The sequence below is a fragment of the Amblyomma americanum genome, chromosome 2 (genome assembly GCF_052857255.1).
Source record: "Amblyomma americanum isolate KBUSLIRL-KWMA chromosome 2, ASM5285725v1, whole genome shotgun sequence".
In the NCBI taxonomy this organism is placed as follows: domain Eukaryota; kingdom Metazoa; phylum Arthropoda; class Arachnida; order Ixodida; family Ixodidae; genus Amblyomma; species Amblyomma americanum.
Genome location: NC_135498.1, coordinates 101,048,694 through 101,071,519, shown reverse-complemented (window position 1 = coordinate 101,071,519; position 22,826 = coordinate 101,048,694). Strand labels below are relative to the sequence as shown.

At 46.2% G+C, this 22,826-nt stretch overlaps 1 protein-coding gene across 5 annotated transcripts in view; it reads right to left on the bottom strand.

The window, feature by feature from the left end:
- Positions 1-22,826, bottom strand: part of LOC144121673 (sphingomyelin phosphodiesterase 4) — a 73,974-nt gene that overhangs the window by 42,600 nt on the left and 8,548 nt on the right. For all 5 annotated transcript variants that reach the window (XM_077655012.1, XM_077655013.1, XM_077655010.1 and 2 more), the window contains exons 2-6: positions 15,343-15,429; positions 12,837-13,046; positions 11,629-11,743; positions 10,600-10,658; positions 1,827-2,026 (exon numbers count right to left, since the gene is read on the bottom strand). In XM_077655012.1, coding sequence (XP_077511138.1) covers positions 1,827-2,026; positions 10,600-10,658; positions 11,629-11,743; positions 12,837-13,046; positions 15,343-15,429 — 671 coding nt within the window. The remainder of the gene's footprint in view (positions 1-1,826; positions 2,027-10,599; positions 10,659-11,628; positions 11,744-12,836; positions 13,047-15,342; positions 15,430-22,826) is intronic.

Below are 22,826 nucleotides of genomic sequence, written 5' to 3'. Positions count from 1 at the left end.
TTATACATTGGCTCTGTGGGCCATGTCGAGGTGCCGCGAAAAAAATCGGAATAATCAAGCATGTCCGAAAAAATCAGGCATCCGAATTTTTGTCGTCGACTGTAGTACTTCTGTGGAACCGAGTGAAATATGAACAAGCTAACTTTGCTACCGAATCAAGCACGAATAGTGTAGTGAAACTTCAAATCAAATATGAATCAAATAGTGAAAGGACTGAATCAAATACAAATAGATTACTTATGCAATATTCGCTACTACAGAAAGTTAAGCTTGCCAGAAATTTTAAACTGTCTTCGAGATTATATTGCATAATTAAGTAATGATGTGATTTCGATGCGTACAGACCGTTGAAATGCTGGTGTGTAGCTTCCTTATACGTTTGCCCAAATGCCTTGTTTTGCATCCAATCGGACACTGGATGCTTTTGCTGTCTTATTTCGCTGTTATCATTTTTTTTATTTTTCTTAGTTTACGTATTTTTGCGGTTGCCTAAACGTTTTGTTTTGTATTGGACCGGACACTAGCTACGTAGGCTATCGGTCCAAATATTTTGTACAAATTTTCCTTGAATTATGAAATAAAGCTTCCTTTGATTGATTGAAATATTCAAGCAAAACGTACACCACTCCTCACGCGGTAGTGCAGCGGTTAAACTATGGCCCTGCAATGGCAGGTGCTGCATCGGTAGGTCTTGTGCGACCAATCATTAATTTCACTCCCAACTGCCATGGTGTTCAGTTTGCTCACAATCCGGTGGGCAGGTTGTGATGACACCACAAGGTCACGACACCTAGGTTGCCCACCTAGATTGCTTCTCCCAGGAATTTTTCACTCACAATGCTGACGATGCGAGATTTTATGTGCAATGAGAACCTTAACGCTAACGCGTTAAAATAGGATGGCAGAAAAAAATTGGCGGTGGTTTAGCTTTGCTTAAACCTGGAGTGACGCGATAGCTACAGCCGGCTGAGTGGAACTTGGTCACGTGACAGCGTGGCGGCACCGCCACCGCCAATGGCGCCGCCTCACTGAAGGCTCGAAATGCTACTATAATGTAGCTATCGCTACAAAATGTCCGCCAGTTTGACGGTGCTTCCGTAGTTGACACAGGGAGGGAGGCTCCGGGCGGCCTGTCCACAGGGGACGGCTCCTCCAGACTAAATGCAGCGCCAAACCTCCAAGCGATGGGCAGCCGTAACGCTCACTCCAGCCCGGAGGCCAAACTCCAGGCCATGGAGTGGGCTCTCAATGTTGCCGAGGACCAAAGACTTCCGGCCCCCTAGCACGGACTCTAGACCACCCACAATGGCTCTACAGGCTGACGAAATAAATGTTTATCCTTCTCCTCCTGCCTTCGAACTTCTTCCCTCTTTGATTCCACTGCACCTTTGGTTGGCCATTGGAAAACACAGAATTCAGGAAAAAAGATCACTACCTACTGCAAACAGGTTACATTTCTCGCGAATCAATTACTGTTGGAGTAGCATTCATGATGAGTGGAATGGTTTTTCTTCCATCAGCGCATTTTCGCTCCACTGCCTGCGACCTCATATACAATGGATATCGTACTAAAGTTCTTTATAAGTGTGTTCGGTATATTGAATTATTCCATATAGCGAACAAATCGCGTTGAATCACACTGTTCGTTATAATTGAGTTTGACTGTAAAGACTCATTCTTAAAAATAAAAATTACCTTTGCACAGCAGTGATGCTGCATTCACTACAAAGCCTCAACTGACAAATGCACAGCACAGTCCGACGAACAAGCGACAGTATCAAGCGAACGAAGAATGTGAGGAGGCCCAGCAAAGCAGCCACACTCACCTGGGTGCTGAGGTGCCAGCAAAGGCACTCTGATGCGGGTGGTACCCGTCCAGGGCAGGGGGATGGTTGTGCATGAATGGCAGGAAATAGTGCAGGTAGTCCTGGAGAAGGGCCACGTACAAGCACTCCATGGTTCTGCTGTTCGCCCTCTGGCCTTCACCACCAGCGACGTCCATCAGCAGCTGCTGGTTCAGCGTACCCTGGTGATGACGAGGAGACAGAGATGAGGGTGGCGGCAAGAGCACCACCTCAGGGACTCCAAGCACCGAAACAAAACTGCTGCGTTAGCTGTGTGATCGTTTAGATGAAGAACCTAGTCCAGACACATTAGCCCAGACAATCTAGACAGAATTATGCTGTGAAAATAACGTGGTGACATTACAACAGTACAATATCTAAGAAATCTCGTCATATGCATGAACACTACATTGAACCCATTTTTGCCCCCACGAATACCTATAAGTATTCATTTTTTCCTAATACGATTACTGACTGGGACGCACTGCCTCATGATTTTCTTTTGCTTGCCTCCCCTGAGTAATTTCAAACGTCAGTTGGCACTGCCTGTGACGCGCTATGTTGTTGACACTGCGTGTTGCTTCTTTCTTCCTGTGTCTATTTAGCGTTGTATAAGTGCTGGTCGTCCATTTTTAGCACTTGTTTCGTCGTCATGTGTGCTTTTCTTCTTTCCTGTATTTTCCTCTTGGACCGTATTAGGTCCGCAGTACGCGATAAGTAAATAAATAAAATAAATAACATATTACTGCTGTGAGGACATCACAAGCTAGTTCTGGCATTCCCGCAGCTACTGCTGGCGCTAGAATAAACTGCCGTGTGGGGTTTGTGATATGCGGAGTTTTTTTTTTTTTCTTACAACACATTAACATTCTGTCCTCCCAGAAAGCAGCAATAGCTCACAAGACAGCTCTTCAAAAAAAATGGCAGCTCGTGCTGTGAAGTTCCCCATGTCTATAAGGGCTTTTTTTTTTGTACACCACTGGACCACAGGGATCAGCCCTACATATTAATTCAATAATACACGACATCCACACCACAGCCGGGTTGCTTAAGAGACACTTGACATTTCTACACAAGCTGCGCAGTAGTGGCCCGCACTTCGCACCGATGCTGTTAATGATGGCTCCTAAGGCCAGGAATCGCGGCCGTCCTAGTTGCGCCACCTGCCGTGGACAGAGCGAATTGCTCTCTGTAAACGGTCTGCCATATAAATGCGTGTAAGGGCCGCACCCTGTTTTGTAGAAGGAAATATTAGAAAAAAAATAATAACCCAGTAAGGGCCGCACATGAACTTTCCACACGACCCACGCGGGAATAGCCTTTGAAATGCACGTGCCGTGGCCTCCGCGATCAGCTCTGGCTGCGAGCAACGGCGCGCTTGATTGCAGAGGTGACGCATGCGCACAGGGGCGTCCAGGTGCCGCCCACGGATGGCGCCAGATGCCGCGGCTCATCATCGTTAACATTTTCCTCTGACACGAGCTCCCGCTATCCATATCGGCATCAGTATCACCAGCTCCCACATCCAAATCATTTTGTGGCTGTCAAAGGCATGGGAGTTGTGGTCCCTGTAGTTGTGGCTTTCACATGCTGCTGCCAAGCGTTTTAGTTTTAGCAGTTTTAGCACGATGGGCAAGCACTTTAATAGCTACACGGCTGGGAGTTTGCTGTAGAACACGGCAAGCGTGCGGCGGGCAGGCGTGCGTCCGACGATGGTGCAACCAAAAGGATGCATTGAGGAACACAAGCTGCGAACAGCGCACTTTCTGGGGCAAGCCGTGAAAGTTTCCCAAACCAGAAGAAGAGCTGCTCTGCTAAGTGATGGAAGCACATAACGGCTACGCGTTGACAGTGGACGTGCTGTGAGACTCCTTGTGGGATGAGCGTGCACCGGAGCACAGCACCAGCTCGGAGTCAGAACACACTGCGAGTGGCGATTGAACGTAGAATTACTGCCACTGATTTCCTGGTCAGTGTGTTTTTACAATAAAGGCCGAGTTTGGGCGAGTTGGTTTACCATGCTGAACGTAAAAGCGCAAAAAACAACGACGTAGAATAAGACACACAACACGAGCGCTCGTGTTGTGTGTCTTATTCTACGTCGTTGTTTTTTGCGCTTTTACGTTCAGCATGTGTGTTTACTTAAAAAAGTTTTTTTTCGCAAATCGCATGCATGGGCCACACCCCGAAAATTGGCCCTCAAATTTGGAAAAAAAAGTGTGGCCCTTACACGCGTTTATACGGTATACTAATGATTGGTGCATTTCTTCGTAAAAAAGACTTCACTGCACTATCTCTATGCAAGCCTTCACCATTTGGAATGTGGGTCGGTTCTGAAATCCGGAAGTAGCAAATGCCCACCTTATGCTCATTCACACAGGGAGCTTGGAAGAAAATATCAGTGTCACTACATTCCCAAGCATGCAGCAATTTCTACTTAAAAAAAAACGGTGCCGCTGTGAGCAAGCTCTTTAAAGCAAAAGGGGGTGCATGCGTACGACTGTTGGATGATGTTCAACAGCTCATCGCATCATTTTGTGGATCGCATCATTTTGTGGGAAGCGTTCCCAGGATTATAAGCAAATTTCTGCGATATAAGCTGCCTACACTTTCCACACCCATGAAGGTTGCCTGTGTTGTTACTAGATACTCAAAATGGTAATTTTCAGTGGAATAACTGATTTCTAGCCTGTGACAGTAGCAAAAAATTGGCAGTGGCTTAGCTCAGCTATGCCAGGATATACAGCTGAAACCAGCAAAAACGAAATCGCGGGGGAAATCAAATAATTTCACTTCTGTGGAAATTTTGTTGATGCGAGAATGATAGAAAAGACAAGAAAATGGAAAAAAAAATTTATTGCCAAAAGTCAGTAAGCTTGCTTTGTCGAACCTTGCCCTGCAGCAGTTTGAAAGCTCTGCCTTCGTACTGCAAAAAGTGATCCATAGCAACGTCGTCGTCGTGCTCACCGAAAAACGAACGCAGTGTGTCTAAGGCATCTAACACATCCTGTGGGTTCGTCTTCTTTTGATGTTTTGGTATTTGATCGTTGGTGTTGTCAGTTTCACACACGCTACTTATGATGGCTTCATCGGTCATCTCCTCGTGCACAACAACGACTTCGTCCGCGCCAACGAATTCATCGACGCTGAGGCCACCTGGGACTTCGTTTGCCACGCCGCAAAGTTCATCCCATGCGTTGAACAGCGATGGCGGCACTGCGCCGTCAGCACCATCATCGAGTGTGCCTTCGGGCAAATCTTCTGGCACCGCTGGATCAGCGCATGATGCCTGCTGTGCGACAATCAAGCCGGCATGCTTGAAGCAATCCGCCTTTTTCATTTTCCTGTGCTGCCACCTCGCGTACAACGCTGAAAGCTCACTGGTAGGGTACTGCGCGCCCAACCCGGCCGGACTGAGTGCCGCTCCGGAGCACGTTTTGTTGGAATCTGTCGACGATGGCGTGTCCGGGGCAGCACCTGGTACCTGGAGAATTTCTAGGATTGACTGATGGCTGGGTGCGAAGTCCGAGGCAGGCTGCAGTGCCCACCGAAGAGCAAATTCTTCAGTATCTCCGATCATCCGGCATGCGATGCGAACACCAGCTGAGCAAGGGCCGCCGCTTCAGAGATGAAGGCTACATTCGGAACATAATGTTCAATGAAATATCCCCGATCAGTGAGGTTGGCGTTTTCCGCTGTATATGCCTGCCATTCATGAAAGGTGGATACTACATCGTGCACGCTGTAGTACAGAAAACGACTGGGGACAACTGTTTTCACAAACAATCACTGTGCTCAAGCGCTGCAGCATAGCTACACGAGCTATAAAAGCACAAGCGTACTCGCAACAAAGCAGATCTGCTAGCATTTCACTGTATTTTCCCACAGCACACCGCTGCATAGGTTAAACAAGCATGCGCGTCCAGAAAGACGAGCGTGAGGGGCGCACATTGATCCATACCGGTAATACCACGCAGAGCTCTTCATCATGGATATGATTCGAACACACGCATAACGCACCTTCTTCTGCCTCTTAATACATGGCACATACCCACACGGGGGGATTGGCCAGGGTGTAGTGGCATTAACAAGGAAATTTCCATAGGAGACGACAAAATTTTAGCACCATGCGTGAATGCTCTCGTAGCTTCTTTTTCGTTGCCCGCTCCATCGCGCGTTGAAAGCGGCTCACAGCACTAGCCCATTTGGCTTTCTTGCTTGAGAAAGCAAAAAACGTCGGAACGAAGTCTGGGTGTTTGCGGTGACATTCGAGGCCTTCCTGCCCATGAATAAAACACTTCGCGATAGACTGCACACGCATTTAAACACAGTACCTCGCCGGTATCTGTCACAAAGTGATTCCCGCACAGTCTTGACGTGCTTGACGGTGCCCAAGGGCGGCCACGATCGTCGAGCCGGCGAACTGCTTTTATCCACGCTTCGCGTCGAAGGCTGTCCCGGGAAGCGCTCGGAAAGCGAGAAAATCCGAGTTTGCGTCCCTTTACATATTGGGCATTGCAGCCGTATGCAACATATTTCGTTGGTATCGCCAAATGCGTCGCGCTGAACGCCCGACGGCTGCAGCAACGCACCCCGCGTAGGAAGCCGGTTTGTTTACACTTCCACGGCCGGTCTCGAGTGGAGCGCGCGACCCTTCCAATATGTTTCGCGACACCGCCGCCAGGGGATGGGCGCATGCGCAGTCGCGTCGTGAAAAAGGCGGATTGGCAATCACGACAGGACGTGTCGCAACCCATGCAGTGGCCACCATCTCAAGCGCCATGAACATGTCCACGTCGGTGGGACGCTTGAGCTGGAGGTTCAGGAGCAGACGCTGGATCAGCCTCTCCCTGTAGGCACACTTCACGCTACGAATGACGCCCTGATCCAGCGGCTGCAGCACGGAAGTGCAGTTTGGGGGGAAAAAAATTATCCGCACATTTGTGAGCTCCACCTCAACGTGATGGCCGCTATAATTGTCTAGAAAAAGGCAAACTGACCTGCCGGCCTTCCGCATGTCAGCATCGAAGGCCTCGAGCCAGCTGCCAAATATAGCCCTGGTCATCAATGACTTAAGGTTTGCGGTGTATTGGACAGGCAGCTTACGATTTCCCTTGAAGCAGCAGGGCTTCTTGCTTCTGCCAATTACTAGCAGCGGCCATTTGTCTGAGCCGTCCATGTTTGCGCACAGCAAAATCCTAACAAGCCGCTTGCTGTGATTTCCCCAGTGACACTTCTGTCCTTTTAAGTCCAGGGTCTTCGATGGAAGCATCTCGTAGCAGCCGTCTCATCCGCGCTGTAAATGTCTGAGGACTTGTACAGGTCCAATACTTGGTTGGCCAGCAGCCACGACAACGTTGTCACTCGGTCGACGGCTGCTGCCTCCCCGGAGATGACTTTGGCGACTATGTCGTGGCGAGCTTTGAAATGGCTTAACCGGCCAGGGCTCGCCTTGAAGTTATTGTGCCCGAGCATGCACGCGAAGTCCAGCGCCTTCTGCTGAAGCATTCTGCCAGACAGGGACACTTTATTTGCACGTTGTTCGCAAAACCATGCAAGCACCGCCTGTTCGACATCTGGGAACGCCGCAGCCATCACCATTGTGTTACTTCCACTTTCACCATTTCCGAGCGCGCTGAGAATAGAAGCCTTGTTCTTCAAAATTGTGGATAGTGAGCTGCATGCAACGCCAAATTCGTCGGAGATATCCATTTTTTTTTCCTGCCCTTTTCAACCTGGGCAATAATTGCAGCCTTATCTTGTAAAGTCATAAATTTCCACTTCTTGGCTGGAGGCGGTATCTTAGCGGGCTGGCTAAGCAGATGGTCCGATCACCAAACAGTATATGCGCGCTACACAGTCCACATACAAAGCGCCGAGAGCTATGATTATCGTCTGGGAGAAATCGGTGGATGTTCAATGCGAAGATAAACAACGCGAAGTGGGTTTGCGCATATATTCCACGAAGCACACACACCAACGTCGACAACGTGCGGTGGTGCACAAAGCTCAAAATGTCGTCAGGCCCTACAGGTCGCGCGTCGGCAGTCGGAGTATGGTCGGAGCCTGTCTTCACGCGTGGATGTGGATTTGGCTAGCAAGCAATTACCAAGTCAGTAGGCATGTGATGCGGGCGCTCCGCTCCACGTTTGCTTATGTCGTGATGGCACACATTAAATAATATATCTGCCCACTGCGATGTCGCCTTCGCATTGTCTGATTTTTTAAAGTATATTTTCATAATTTAAATACTTTATATACATTTAATTGCATTTCTGGTCAGGATATACAGCGCAGGATATACAACTGCTCTACTATGGGTCTCCACTGCAGCTTTTTTTAAGTAAACAATAATGGCGGCTGCCACAGCAATGTGCTGTGGCGGTAGTTTACGCAATTTACGGGCGCAAGGAAAGCATTTAACCTATTTTTGGACAAAGCATTATGTAAGTACATAATGTGCGGACTGCCGTTTCAGATAATTTTGTTACTGAGAGACTGGTGTTCAAAAAACTTTCGCTGCCGCGAGATATGAAATGCATTGACTCCTATGGGCGTTCGTCGGGGATTCGAAAATATTTTGTTGCCGCGAGAACTTTGTTGCCTCGGGATTTCGCTATGGCAGGTTTCGACTGCATGTAGCAAAAGCTAAGGCATAGCTTGGTTAGCCTTGGTTAATCTTGATTGCAAGTCCAGGTTAGTCTGGTTGTCTGGCTAGCTGTTGTGACGTGGTTCGTCACGTGGTTGGTTGGTCATGTGTCCAATCACGTGGTGCAGTGCGACCACGGTGGGAATGCGGGCACCGCGAAACTGCGACTGCGAGTTCGTGGAAAATGTAGCTTTCGCTACAAAAGTGCCACCTGGATTATTTTGCCTCTCTCGGAAAAAATACTCATTAAACGTAAGAATTTTTGCATTTCTCTGGATAGGTAAAGCAAGCAATGCGGGCGACACAAGTGGCCACAAGTTCAGTCAACTAAAGGCACGTGTTTTGCCCGAAAGCAGGGTGACAACTGCTGCCAAGAACTTTGCAAAGTGACAACGCTTTGCAAACAGGTAGTAGTTGCAGTAGCAGCAAGAAGGGGGACGAAAGTCCGAGTTTGTTCTTTGCAATACCTGAAAAGAATGTGTGAAGTGGACACAAGAAAATATGGCTCCAAAACTTCACACCACCTTTGAACAGTGACCAAAAAACATTGCCATGGCTCGGGCCCCTAGCTTCGTGTCGAAAAAAATTACTTGCTTGGGTGTTTTTCAGGCAATTGTATGTTCACTTAACAGACACATTTTTTTCCTCACGTTTTGTTGCTGAAAAGATCAGCAGGCATGGCAAAACAAATGCAATGTGACCAGTTATTTAGGTGGACGCCACAGAAAGCTTGAATTAGGTAACAAACGAAGCTTTGCTCATACCTCAATGTGTTTGCTAACTCTACACCTCTACGGCAAGGGTCACGATACTGGTGGCCTTTCAAAGCAAGGTTAATAGTAGCGGCAAAAACTGCTTCTCGTTTCGGCAATGCCTAGCATGCGATCTGTGGGCTTCCTCTGGTCGTCCTATCAGACCATTCAAGAATGAAGGTGGACAACAGCAGGCAGGTGCCTAACATTTGCAAGGTTGCCGGTCGCTTCCGGGCATGCTTTCAATCTGTGGAGTGTAAAATTTTTCCAGCGAAAATTTAGGGCTCTAGCCAAGGCAGACAAATTTCCGTTCATACCAATGCACTCCGCACCTTTTCCTAAACAAGAACCAAAGAGCATGTGCAAAATATCCCGTGGCTAGCTTGCCGACTGCCATCAATCTCACAATGTAATCCCATGGTAGCAGATGGAAGTCAGATGAAGCCGTCGCAAGACGAGTGCAAGCAATGTCGATTTGTGAAATCAAGAGCCAACACAATGCATCGCGTCGACACAGGTGTCGCAGCATGCAAAAGAGTGCTCTCAGGACGGCCAGGGCACACCATGAGCTGCTCATTGTGCTTAAAATCAAGCACAGCTGTAGTGTAGAAGGTTTTGCTTTGGCTGCCGTGACACCTCAGTGCCTAGCTTGCACTGCACAGAGGAAAGCCATTGTCTCCGTTACAGTGCACGGCAAACCAGAAGCATCATTTGCATTAATCAAATTGTGGGCTGAGGGAAGTGGAACTGTGGGGCTCTGAAATGATTTGATTTTATGGGCTTTAACGACCCACAGCGACTCGGGCTATAAGGGATGCCATAGTTGAGGGCTCCAAATTTCGACCACCTGGGATTCTTTAACGTGCACCGACATCGCACAGCACATGGACTTCTAGCATTTTGCCTGCACCGAAACGCAACCGCCGTGGTCAGGATTGAACCTGTGTCTTTCGGGTCAGCAGCCGAGCACCATAACCGTTAATCCACTGCGGCGGCCGGACTCTGAGATGAGCGGCAAGCACTCTTCTGCGTCGCGGTTTTGGGAACCACAACCCCAGTTAGCAAACTACCGAACCCACGATGCACTGGCTGCACAAGTCACCAGGAAACAAAATCTGCACAGTAAATTTTGGGACTCCCGAAAATGTTTGTCTTACCTGGGATTCCAAGAGAACAGATTTTGAATGATCAAGGTTTTAATGAACTGTGCAATGGACAGAGGCATTGAAAGGTATTCACACAGAGAAGTGAAAGAAACCTGCCAGAAAACTGCATGCAACATGTATGGAAAGGATAACTTCTCGTGTGAAGTATGCAGCAGAACTTAATTTCAGGCAGGCAATTTCAGACTCACCGATTGAGAAGGATTGACGACAAGGTAGGCAAAATGAAACATGTAGAGCTCGAATGCATCTTAGGGAGGTACAAACACACAGCACAGTCAAGGGAAACAGCATATGACGCAGGAAAAAAGAAATTCATCTTGGTCCAACTAAAGTCTTCGACAAACCCATAACAAGAAACTGAAAGAAAGTCTTTACTCGCAAAAAACATTTTGCTTTTTCCTTCATTCATTTGCAGCAATACTCCCCAGTTCCTGCAAACAAACTAAGAAACTGAAAAAACTTTCAGGTGGCTTGCATTAATTATAGAAATGTAAAATGAGCCACCAATTTCTGTGCCTAATTCTTGCCATTGTGCACTGAAATATCCAAAAGTGTGTGAATAATTCCTAAATTCCTAACGACGCTTGTTAGCAATTACAATGGGTCACTGATGTCCCTTATACAGCAGAACTCCGTTGTTAAATTTTTTACAAGACTGCGCGAAAAAAACGTACCAGCCAGGAAAAGCAGCTGAGAAAACGCAGCCTCCAGGAACGTAACAGAGGGGTTCTACTGCACTCAGAGCGCACTGACTTCCAAAGCGGGCCCTGAGCATGGTGCTTGAGCCTTGCCGTGAATATTACCAGCATGTAACCTAAAAATCAGAATCATGCACTTACGTCCAAAGCCTGACTTAAATTTACAGCAGAATAAAAACAAAATACAGCAAGCAAGAGAGCTACGCTTGTCATCACGCTTTAGTTTTAAATCTGCAATCAGTTTGCATGGCACATTATTTCATGAGTGAACATAGTTTCACAAGGAAACGCATTTATCATTGACAGCGTTAGCAAAATAGGGCAGCAAAAGTTACAAAACACCGCTGGCACACTGCCGATTGGTCCACCACCTCCCCAATAGTAATGTTCAACAGAAAATCTTACCGCCCTCCCTGCTAAAAGGACAAGTTGCACGTATGCCAACAAGAAGGCATGCCAATAAGAAAGTTTGGCCTTGGTGCAATGGAAGACAATTTCACGCTTTTCGAAAGAGGATACTGAGCTGTAGAGCGGTGGGTCCTTGAGAACCGACCCCGGTGACAGGGTACGATGGGATCTTTGCGGCCCAGAAGGGTGGCACTGGCCCTGAACTCAGGCTGCGCCGAGCATCCGACTGGCAGAAGAGGGAGGAAAAAAAAAACACAGCAAACTGGCAGTCAAACAAGCAGCCAAAAGCCAGCCCTCCTATCTGCACACAGCCAGCTGAGAAGATGAAATTCTTTGTCACAATATTGTGCTCTGCTGCATGAGCTTTTAATACATTCTCTTAATATGTCTTCTTTCTTTAATTCTTTAATATATTTTCTTTTAATATATTCTGCTCCAAGGCCACAATTGCAAAGGCAGCCTGCAGATTCGTACACTCACCACACTAGGTCAGAATTCAGGGTACTGCAATTTCAAACAAATAAACAAACCGTGAACAGCCCGACAGAGTGCCTAATCTGTATTCTCAACAAGTATCACGAAAAGTGTTTTAAAAGTTTCCTTAGAACCAGGCAAGTGTTTTTTTTTAGGGAGGGCACTGGAAAGCACACAGGCAGACCCAGTCCTGCCAAAGACCCGCCACCAAAGTGAGTGCCCTATGTAGGTCGCACATTCTGTTGACGACGCCCTATAAACCAACGAAAAATTAAATTGCTCCTCCTCAGAAAGTGTGCAAATTAAGCGAGTAAATACAGTAAGAACGGTTGATTTGCTGAAGCTCCACGGCCTTCCTTTTGTTTATCAAGAGCTCATAGTAGGCGCTGTGTGCTCTATGCAGAACTGCTGTTCAAAGCTTTCTAAGCACAGCATCACCCTGTCATGTGGTGGTGCCAACACCACCATGAAAAAAGGACCGGCAGACAGAGGTAATGATAGGTAAAATTCATTGAGCTGATTTGCGTCCACAAAGAATCTAACAACTCGGCGGCAGCAAAAGCAACAAACGTGCTCGGCAATTGTTTAAGAGCAGAATCCTTGCCACTCTCAATTCAAAGCTGACAAAGAACTTTCAAATAAGGCCCAGAAATCGCCCACGACAGCTGCGAACAACGTAGAATCAGTTGTGCTGGGCTACAAACATTCCAAATAAATTTGGCAGCATCTCTCGTCAGACACCGAGCAATAAAGATGTGCACCAGAAGTTTTGAGGATGAACAAGTAAACAGTGAAAAGCTTTGCAGCAATATCATAAACCACAAAGGTGATCAATTAACACTCACAGGTAGGCAGGAGACGGGGAAGTCATACTTGAGGCCCGCATCCGACAGCAGCCGATAGACGAGCCGCAGAAGCGGACCCTCTGGGCCGAGGAAGTAGCGGATCGTGTCGAACCCTTGCTGGCCATGCTGGACACACTGCAGACCCCAGCCAAGGTTCGTCCCAAAGCCAAACACATGCTCCAACACTGTGGGTAGGTAGTGCTGAAGCTCCTGCAGGATTTGGCCACAGAAACAAACAAATGATGTGCATTATGGGAACAAAGAAAAACTCGCCGACTCGTCAACTTCCTGGTCGAAAGTAAATGTTTTGAGATAGAACATTCCCTCCTTGAAAGGAGGAGACAATGTACTTCAGCCTGAACTTATTATGAAGGCCTTAGTAACACATGTGCAGGCTTCGCAACCAGTATGACCCATCCAATGGGAATGGTAGATACAGAATAACAGCAGGCACATTATAAGGTTGGAGATGGCAACGGGGGCTCATGAATCAAACTGAGGGTTTTTAAACGTGCTCTGGACACAACAGAGCATCTGAACATTTAACCTCCTTTGGAAGGTTATTGTTACTTATTACAGTACACTCGATGCCAGAAACATCACATATAAAAGTGGACACAAAGCAATGCATAAAAATAACACAGAACACTTGGTAAGTACAACAACCATAGTAAGTACAACAAGCAGCTAAGTTACCAGCAACTGCTAATTAAAAATGTTCACTAATGCTCCTCACAAATGATTGTTCACAATAGTTCCAGCACTTTGCAGAAGGCAGTTGCACTTTTCAAAACAAATGTTAAAATGGTTTGGAGAACTTCTTTGGATGTCAAGCCTAGCTGTTACTTGATGGCGGTAGTCAATGCAATGTGGCCCGTGATATTTTTAGGGGATGACTTTATTTCACCATTTGAGGTGGTGGTATAATTTACAATATAAACATGACACCTCGCAGCAAGATGTCATGCATAATAAAGCAAGGGCTGCTTTCTTTGCAACCATGCTTGCAATTGCGTCACAGTTGCCGCATTCCCCCCCCCCCTCTTTTTTTCTGCTCCACCATTGATCTAGTCTTGTCATCAAAATGGGACCATTTGAAGGAAAACTAAAAGCAGGGGGACCCACAGGATGGGAAAACATATCAAGCTTTCATTTATTCCCCTAAAATATGTGTTCAACTACGTTCTAGTAAGTCGTCACTTGTCCTCAAGTCGGCTTATGCAAGCTCAACATTCAAGTGAACACAATGACTAAGTACAGTTGAAACATCAAAAAAATTACGCCAGCCATCAGCACGTGGCAGTCTTATGGGTTAACCGTTAAAGGACCCCAGAACCATCTCCCCAGCCCCCTCGCGCCTTCCACCTGTTACCTCCGACATTTTAGATACCATGAAACTGGGTATGCACGACTGTTCATTTCTTCGTAACACATGCTAGTTTGCTGCAAGTTAGTACAAATTATTTCATTCACTGTTTTTTTTTCCTGCAATACACACATGACAACACTGCCAGAGTTGCAACGCTACATTTTGCTAGAGCTTGATAGCTGCTACTGCAACAAGCACTACAACAACAACGAGAGTATGCATGTCCAGCCATTTCCTCAGTTTTGATGCCACAAACTTCCCTGCGGATGTCTCCAGCAACGAGATACTAAAACATTTGCAAAGGGGAATTCAGACAAATTTTGTGCGTTTCCTTTTTCATCAATGTTTCTTCTTTCATCATGAACGTCACAAGGGTTGAACGCTAGCTTAAACTCGTACGCTGCCAGACCACATTTTCCAACACCTATGTAAGGAACACTGAGGAAAAATAGAAGTTGGCCTGTATTCAAAGGGTACCGCGTTCTAATCACAGAGAGGCCACTCTCACCGAAAACTGAGCTTTTACAAGCTAGAAGAGATCACACAAGTAAAATGCGGGCGTCGACACAGATATTTGGACGCAGATACCAGAGGCCATGCTACCCCATCATTCACTTCAAAATGGTGGCAAACTATCCTTTCCGGTAAGGACGTCACGAGTTTGGATCGACTGCAGGAAGATTTCTAAATCCAATTCTTGCCAATAAATACACCTTTTGCTGCAGAATAAACGTCAAAATAGCTGGAAAGAACCAGAAAATCAATTTTCACTGACAACAATAACTGTATGGCATAGTCCTCAGTACCCATTCAAAACGCCACATGGAGGAAATCAACAACAAGCAGCTGCTGCAGCCAGAATTCTGTGCTATGTGGTCATTGCAGCACAATAAGAGAATGACACAGGACAGGGCAAGCCCTGTGCTATGAACTGCTCATTTCACTAATGGCTACCAGTTTACAGATCCAAAATCCCCTCAGGCATGAGCAGTCCACACACAGCTTTGAAAGCACACCTGTAGAAATAAAACTGGTGCAATAAGAGTCCAGCGCAAAAATTTCCTAGAAGTAGTGTGAAGAAAAAAAAGTGTGGAAAATCAACTTCGGGTGAAATGTCAATTTTTTTTTCTCACTCACTTTAAGGGGCAGCTCCTGAAAGAGGTGGTTCAACTCATGGCACCGCTTCTCCAACGGATATGTGTCCAACGCAGTGACTAGACAGCCCTGCATAGAAAAAAGACACCAGACAATTCATCACATTTATGCTTAAAAAAAAAATTGAAAATTGGTTTTTGGGGAAAGCAAATGGCCTAGTACTGGCCCTTAAGGGAAGGGATAAAAAAGGTACTGAGAGAAGGAAGAAAGAGGTGCTGTAGTGAATATTTTCCTGAATATTTTAAACCACCTGAGGATCTTTAATGTGCACTGGCATCCCATAGCACATGGGCGCCTTTGCATTTCGCCTCCACAGAAACGCTTATGCTTTGAGACAGCAATTTTCACATAGAAAGAACCCAACGTAAGCACAGTCCACCGTGCAACACTCATGGAAACAAGTGCTTAGATTTCATGCACAGGTGGCGCGAAACAGTCCATTTTCTGGTACGTACAGGTACGTACAGTCATGAGATTTATGAATATGAACACGAAAAAGTATGTCCTCTGTACAAAGAGTCACAGCCTAGCGTGCACTGTGAGCGATGTAATGCGAGTGATTTGTGCGGCTATGGCTGCAACACAAGTGGACATGCTCCCAGCCAGCACACATGGGCTACCTGCTACACCTGCTGATGACAAAGGCAGGGACATGAAAGACTGTCTGGTCACACTGGCATGCATGGCGAGAGCAATAATCGTATGGCGCTTTTGAGCCACCCAGGCAGGACGCTTCATGTTACAAAAATGCCAGGATCTCAGACACACGTGTTCACCGGAGTGAGGAGGAGGCGGAAGAGGAAAGGCAGGGAGGTTAACCGGAAGAATAATCGGTTTGCTACCCCAACAAACCATTTGCTACCCTACACGGGGGAATCAAAAGAATGGAGAAAAGAGAGTAGCAGAAAATTGAAGTCACTATGCAAAGTCACAGTGTTCGGTAAAGTCACTGCCTATCGTGCATGCCAGAAGTTCTCAAGAAGCGGAGCAGTGCCTTGGGGGCCTTCACCGCTGACGATCGACGCGGCCAGCGGCCAACAATGTTCATTTCCGTCAGCTAGCGACGATCCAGGCGTTCCAGCGCACAGCAGAGAGACTGCCTTTCGGCGCTGTAGGCAGGCCATTCACAAAGAATGTGGGCTATAGTCTCATCACACCCGCAGATGGCACATGCAGGACTACCAGCCATGCCGATTAAGAAAGAGTAACAGTTGGTGAAAGCCATCCCAAGCCACAGACGACACAGTAAAGTTTATTCACGTCGTGGTAGGCCGGATGGAAGACGGAGCTTCAGATCTGTGTCCAAGGATTTTAAACGTGAATTCAAAATTTGGCCAGAATTCCACGTGGCAAGCGTGATGTCCCGCGCAAGTGCGCGAAGCCTACCTGCTGCATCTGATCTCGAAATGGGGATCGCCACATAATCGCCGTTGTGGTAAGCAGTTCGCGCGACCTTGTCTCAGAGGTGATTGCCTGCTATGCCGCTGTGTCTGGGTAGTCACTAGTAGATAATTTCGTGCCCTTTATTAATGGCAGAGTGATGCAGTTGTCGGATTTCTGCGACCAGTTGTTCATGGGCTCCATAACGAAGAGCAGCTTGTAAGCCCTGGAATCGGTGAAAATGGACCACTGCTGAGGGCGCTGCTGATTGATGTGTTCAAGGGTGACACGAAGAGTGGAGAGTTCTGCACCCGTCGAAGAAGTCTGGTGAGCTATCCTAACTGATTTCTGTAGTCCTTGCGGGGAAGACTACAGAGCCCGAAGAACTGATGGGGTCCACTGAGCCATAGGTGCAGACGTGCAATCGGATTGCATGGTGCTCATGGAAATAATCTCATGGAAATAATCAAGAGTGACTTGTTTTAGTTCTATCAGTGATAAGTCGATCTTTTTCCTGATGCCATGTACTGAAAAATGTACACGGGGATTGTGCAGGCTCCAAAGTGGCGAGGACGGTCTACAGGCGTCTGTAAACTAGGAGGGCAGAATGGCGTGATGTGCACCAATGGTGTTTGTAAACGATGTGCACGGCCTGGTAATAGGAAGACTAGCAAGATGGTGAGAGGGAACCCGGGAGATGTGTTGAAAATGTGCCCCTAGTGTGATAACTGTTAGGTAGGTAGGGATTGGATGCTCCTGGGCGATGATTACAGATGTGGCCGTAGAGGCACATTTCGGCAATCCTAGGTAGGCCCAGAAAGCTTGAGCTTGAACGATTTGTAGACTTCGCATGTTGGTTTTTTGAATGTTTCCAAGTGCAGGGAGGCTGTAACAAAGAAATCCCATGAACAGCTGCATCACAGACCGCACTGACGCTCCCCACGACTTTCCCCCTAGAAAGGCAAGAACGTGAGCAATCGCTGTCAATCTCTTTTTCATATATGAAATATGGGGGGTCCATGATAGATTTCAGTAGATGATTACTCCCAGAAACCGATGACCCTTTTCGTAGGGCATTGCTGTGCCGTTTATACATACGGTATTACGAGACATGTTCTTGTGTGTAAAGGCAACAAGCGAGCACTTTTCGGCTGAAATCTGTAGGCCTTGCCGGTGGAGGTAGGTCGCAAGAATACTTGACGGCTTTTGAAGTCTCGCTCGAACTTGAGGGCGTGTGACTCCGGATGACCAGATGCAGATGTCATCTGCATAGACTGAGAGTTGCACCGACTGTGGGAATAAGTTGACAAGCCCGACAAGTGTAAGGCTGAACAGCGTTGGGCTAAGCACTCCACCCTGCAGGACTCCGCGGGAAGTGAAATGAGATGTTGGGCCATCCTCAGTCTGCACAAAGAAAGATCTTTTGGATAAAAAACTGCATATCCAGCAGAATACGTGACCACCAAGTTCAGCAACTTGCAGAGCGTCCAAAATAGCCTGGTGAGTTACATTGTTGTATGTGCCCTTTATACCCAGGAAAAATGCCACGGTCAAGCGCTTCAAATGTTTTTGGCATTGGACGGATGACACCAGGTCAACCACATTGTCAATTGAAGAGCGTCCATGTCGAAACCAGGACATTACAGCCGGATATATACGGTAGCGCTCCAGGTACCACTCAATATGTGTAAGCACCATCCTTTTCAGTACTTGGCCAACGCAGCTAGCCAGTGCAATTGGACGGTATGATGTCAGGTCAAGAGGTGATTTCCCTAGTTTCAAGAGCGGAACTAGATGACTGGACTTCCACTCGTCTGGAACTGTGCCCTTATTCCATGATTTGTTGTAATACTCCAAAAGGACACGCCTAGCTTCTTGTCCAAGATTTACAAGTGCAGAGTACGGCACACCATCGGGTCTCGGCGATGATGACAGTCTGCAACAAACCAGCGCGGCATCAAGTTCCTCCCGTGAGAAGGGAAGGTCCATCCAAGAATTCCGAGAAGCGGGAACATCGCTGCAATGCAGCCTTGTGGATGAAGTGGATGGTCCTGCTACCCTAGCGCAAAAGTCCTCAGCTACCACAACCTCGCCATGTCGTTGGTAGAGTGCAAGAGACTTGAAAGGGTGCAGCTGGTTCAGGGATGTTTGAAGGCCACGAAGGACATTCTAGGTGCATGACAAAAAACAAAACACGGTACCAATACTTGTTGCCAGACATGCACAGCATGTAACACTCCTGTGGACGCGCCTTTTTATTTGTTAGATTTTGCAGCCACATTTAGTAAACAGCGAGCCCAGCATATTACACAGTGAAAGTAAATGATAAATGATGAAATGGCAGGGAATGAGCATGCTCGAAAAACAGCTGTAGCAGCGCAAGTTGCAAGTTTGACATCACCTCTAGACCATGCTAGGCAGCACTATCTGTACAGCTCTTTCTGTGCATTTCTGGTTATGCCATTTTTCTGGTATGTCCAAAAACAAAATCAAGGCCCATTACTCCTGGTGAGAGCAAACAAAATCTTGGCAAGTTCACTGTTAAACAAGAAAGTCACTACCTGTCACTACGGCAGGTAAAATGCTTCTCTTAACATTTTTACCCCTTGTAAAACTGGCTCAATATTTTTTTTTTTTCCCACAGGAAAGTATACATTAAAGGTGCACCAAAAGGAATCTGAACTCGTCTTTTAAACGCGACAACTCTATCTACACGTTCCGAGCATTCTTAGAAACTTCGAATTATTGTCCTGTGTGGCCGATTGCCCTAAATAAATCAAATTAAAACGTCTCGGCTCCTGCCTTTTCTTGAACTGAACGCGGTAGGTAGGCGGAGTCAACCAACGCGTGGAGTGCCTTTCAGCCAGTCCAGTGCATGCTTCGCTTTCGCTTTTATTTTGTTTTTAGGTTTCTGTGAATAAACAGCTTCAGTCACTGACAATATAGCCGCAAATTAGGCCAACGGAAATAAATACACGTGGACTCTTATTTACGTATCACTCTGCCGATGGCAGAGTGGCAAGCCGCCACAGGACTGGCTGAAGCGTTGGTTGGCTCCTCCTACTGACCGCATTGAGTTAAAAACAAAGGCCGGAGCTGGGACGTTTAATCCGATTTAATTAGGGCAATCGGCCACACAGGACAATAATTCAAAGTTTCTGAGAATGCCCAGAACGTGTAGATGGAGTTCCCGCGCTAAGACTAGTTCAGATTCCTCTTTAGTGCACCTTTAATGTACAAATCTATGCAAAATGGTATACTTCCATTCTAATTAAGTACAAGAGGAAGGCAGCTTAGTATTTTTCAAAACTGAAGTGCCAAATGTTGAACCTGTCCAACTGCGAGCAGCAACACATTATGCCAAATGGCATGTCCTATTAAAAAAAAGAATGTAAACTCAGTAAAATTCAGGGCAGGGATATCTGTAACCATCTTTATTACAACCAATTATCATCACTTAACGGCCCAGTGCAGGCAAAGCATGAGCTAGGACAGGTCATATGAAAACTGACTAAGAACACACAGGCTTATGACAGGCCCTAGTAAATTAAAGAGCAATTTAAGAGTAAAATGAGCAGGTTTTCTATGAGATTTTGAGACCAGCCATAGCAAGATGTCTGAATTTCAGTTGACTGATTCCAAGTACAGTAGAATCTGACAGGTTAATCCCGCCTTTAATGGCAATAAGCAGAAACCGATTATTAAAGGTGTCATCGAAAACGTGCACGCATTAAATACTAACAAAAATAAGAAGACGTTCAGACATGTGATACAGAAGTAGCAGGAAACGATGAATGTCAGAAAAGCCTCAGCTCCTACATATGGGAATGGTTATGCAATTTTGCATTAAAGAACCAGTGCCAGGGGACAAAGGGATCATTCTTCGAAACGCCCAGGCAAGTCCAGAGGTTAAGTGAAATGAGGTGAGCCCCATAGCTGCAAACAAATTTACAGTGAAGCCACCACCCTGGGCAGCTCAGCTTGTCATGAGCAAAATTGATGGCATTGAGTGCACAACGCACTCATGCAACATAAGTTCAGCTTTTAAAGCCTACTGGTCAATTGTTTTCAAGTGCATTTCAGATGCATCGTCCACAAGAGGTGGCCAAGATAAAAGGTTCCTGCTACCCTTTGTATAAGTTCATGACAGGCTCATGCACGAAGAGACCTGTCAAAATTATGAAAAGTGAACAAATACAAAAGCCAAAATATAGGCTCAGGAGTATGATAAAAGCAAAAAAAAAATGAATTGAACAGACTAGGCATTGTTCCAAACATTTAGGTAGCCATCAAACTTTATTGACTCCATTTATGTAACCTCCCTCCAATTCAGGCAATGCTCTGAATCACGAATCGCGATGCAACTTGAATAAATAAAATTTTTTTCATGATCAATGCTAACACTCAATAAGCATTGTGTAATAAATTTAACACTTGGCGCTACTTCAACAATTTAATCAACTTTCTCCCAGATGCCCACGGCTGCAATGACAAACTATAATATATAATGCATCAGGCCAGATGTTCTGCCATACAGGTTTACAGACAAGAGTTCAGAGAAATTTGTAACACTTCAACAAGACCTAGCAAACCAAATATATGGCAAGCAAGAAAGAGACAGAAGAATAAAGAAGAAAAGTTCCCTTCATCATGTCTGCGACATTTGACCACGGCAGTGGACCAGTCATGGCAAAACAAAAAAAAAATGCCCACAATTTGTCTACAGGTGTCTGCTCAAGCCCTCAGCTTTTGAGAATCTTCCCTGCTTCTGGATTCCTCCCGAAATGAGAAACCATGGTTTTACTCAAGGCTTGAGGCACTGGACTGAGAATGTCCAATACCTGTCTAGCTATTCGAGTAGAGCACAAATGATGTTCACCAGCGACCTCAGCATCCCCACAACTCACCTTCAGAGAATTTATTTGGAGCAGACCTTGAGCTCAATGGTGCAAAGTCATGCTCTACTGGAGTGCTAATATTCGGCAAAGCCAACCATGATTATACATGCAATGGTTTACAGTCAAGATGATACAGTGAGATAAAGTCATACTGAGGCTTCATTGGAGTGCCCATCTTCAGCAATGCCGGCCATGCATCAGCCAGACTTTTGTCAAGCTAATGCCATGGTCAATAAAGTAAGCTGATGCTGACGCTTTACTTAACGGACTATAAATACTCAATTTTTGCTAGCGTGTTTTCTTCTTTTGAACAATGCATTAGACATCAATATACACCGATCACCATGTGATATTCACCTAGGACCGCTAAATAATTTTTACTTGAATTTCTTCTTGACGCTCTTTTGGTTTCATCAACCGAACGATGGCTATGATGTGTAGTTAACCTTCAGTTCAAGTGACACATTAAAAAAAAACGACAATATAACTGCTGATATGTCATTTGTTGTTCTTCCAACTCATGAAGCAGGCTGGTTTAAGTGTTATATTAAATTAAAACCACATATCAGCATTTATACTGCAGATTCCCTGGTCTCACTTGACCTAAGGGCCAACTACTACACGTCGCAGCCATCATTTGATTAATGAAGCCAAAACAGCATGAGAGAAGAAATTTAGTTATAAACTATTTAGTAGTCATAGGCAAATGGTGATCCACGTATTCCAATGTCTAACGAATCATTTGAAAGAACGAATCATTTGAAAGAAAACAGGCAACTAAAATTAGGTGTCTATAATCCTGTAAGTGCTGACCTCAGGTATACGCCGGCCACGGTAAAACACAATTTCAGCATTTCCTGCTTCGCACCACACAAGCGGAGCACACTCGGACAAGGCCATGGGGGGCAGAGGTTCAGCACGGGGTACCATGCGGCGAGAACAGTCTTCTCTCTGCCGCAGCATTTTCATGATACAAACAGTTATCTCCAACCCCTTGCTTATGAACAACAAATTATTCCTTGGCCCATGGTCAATCTTAGACAACGCCTCATAAGATCTGTATAAGTTGTTTCAGCACACCCACCTCACACGTTTTAGCATTATGAGCCTCAGCGCATTATGAAAACACACTGTCATAAATACCGCTGATTTCATGTGTATGTGGCAATGGTCTCTGGCAGACATGAG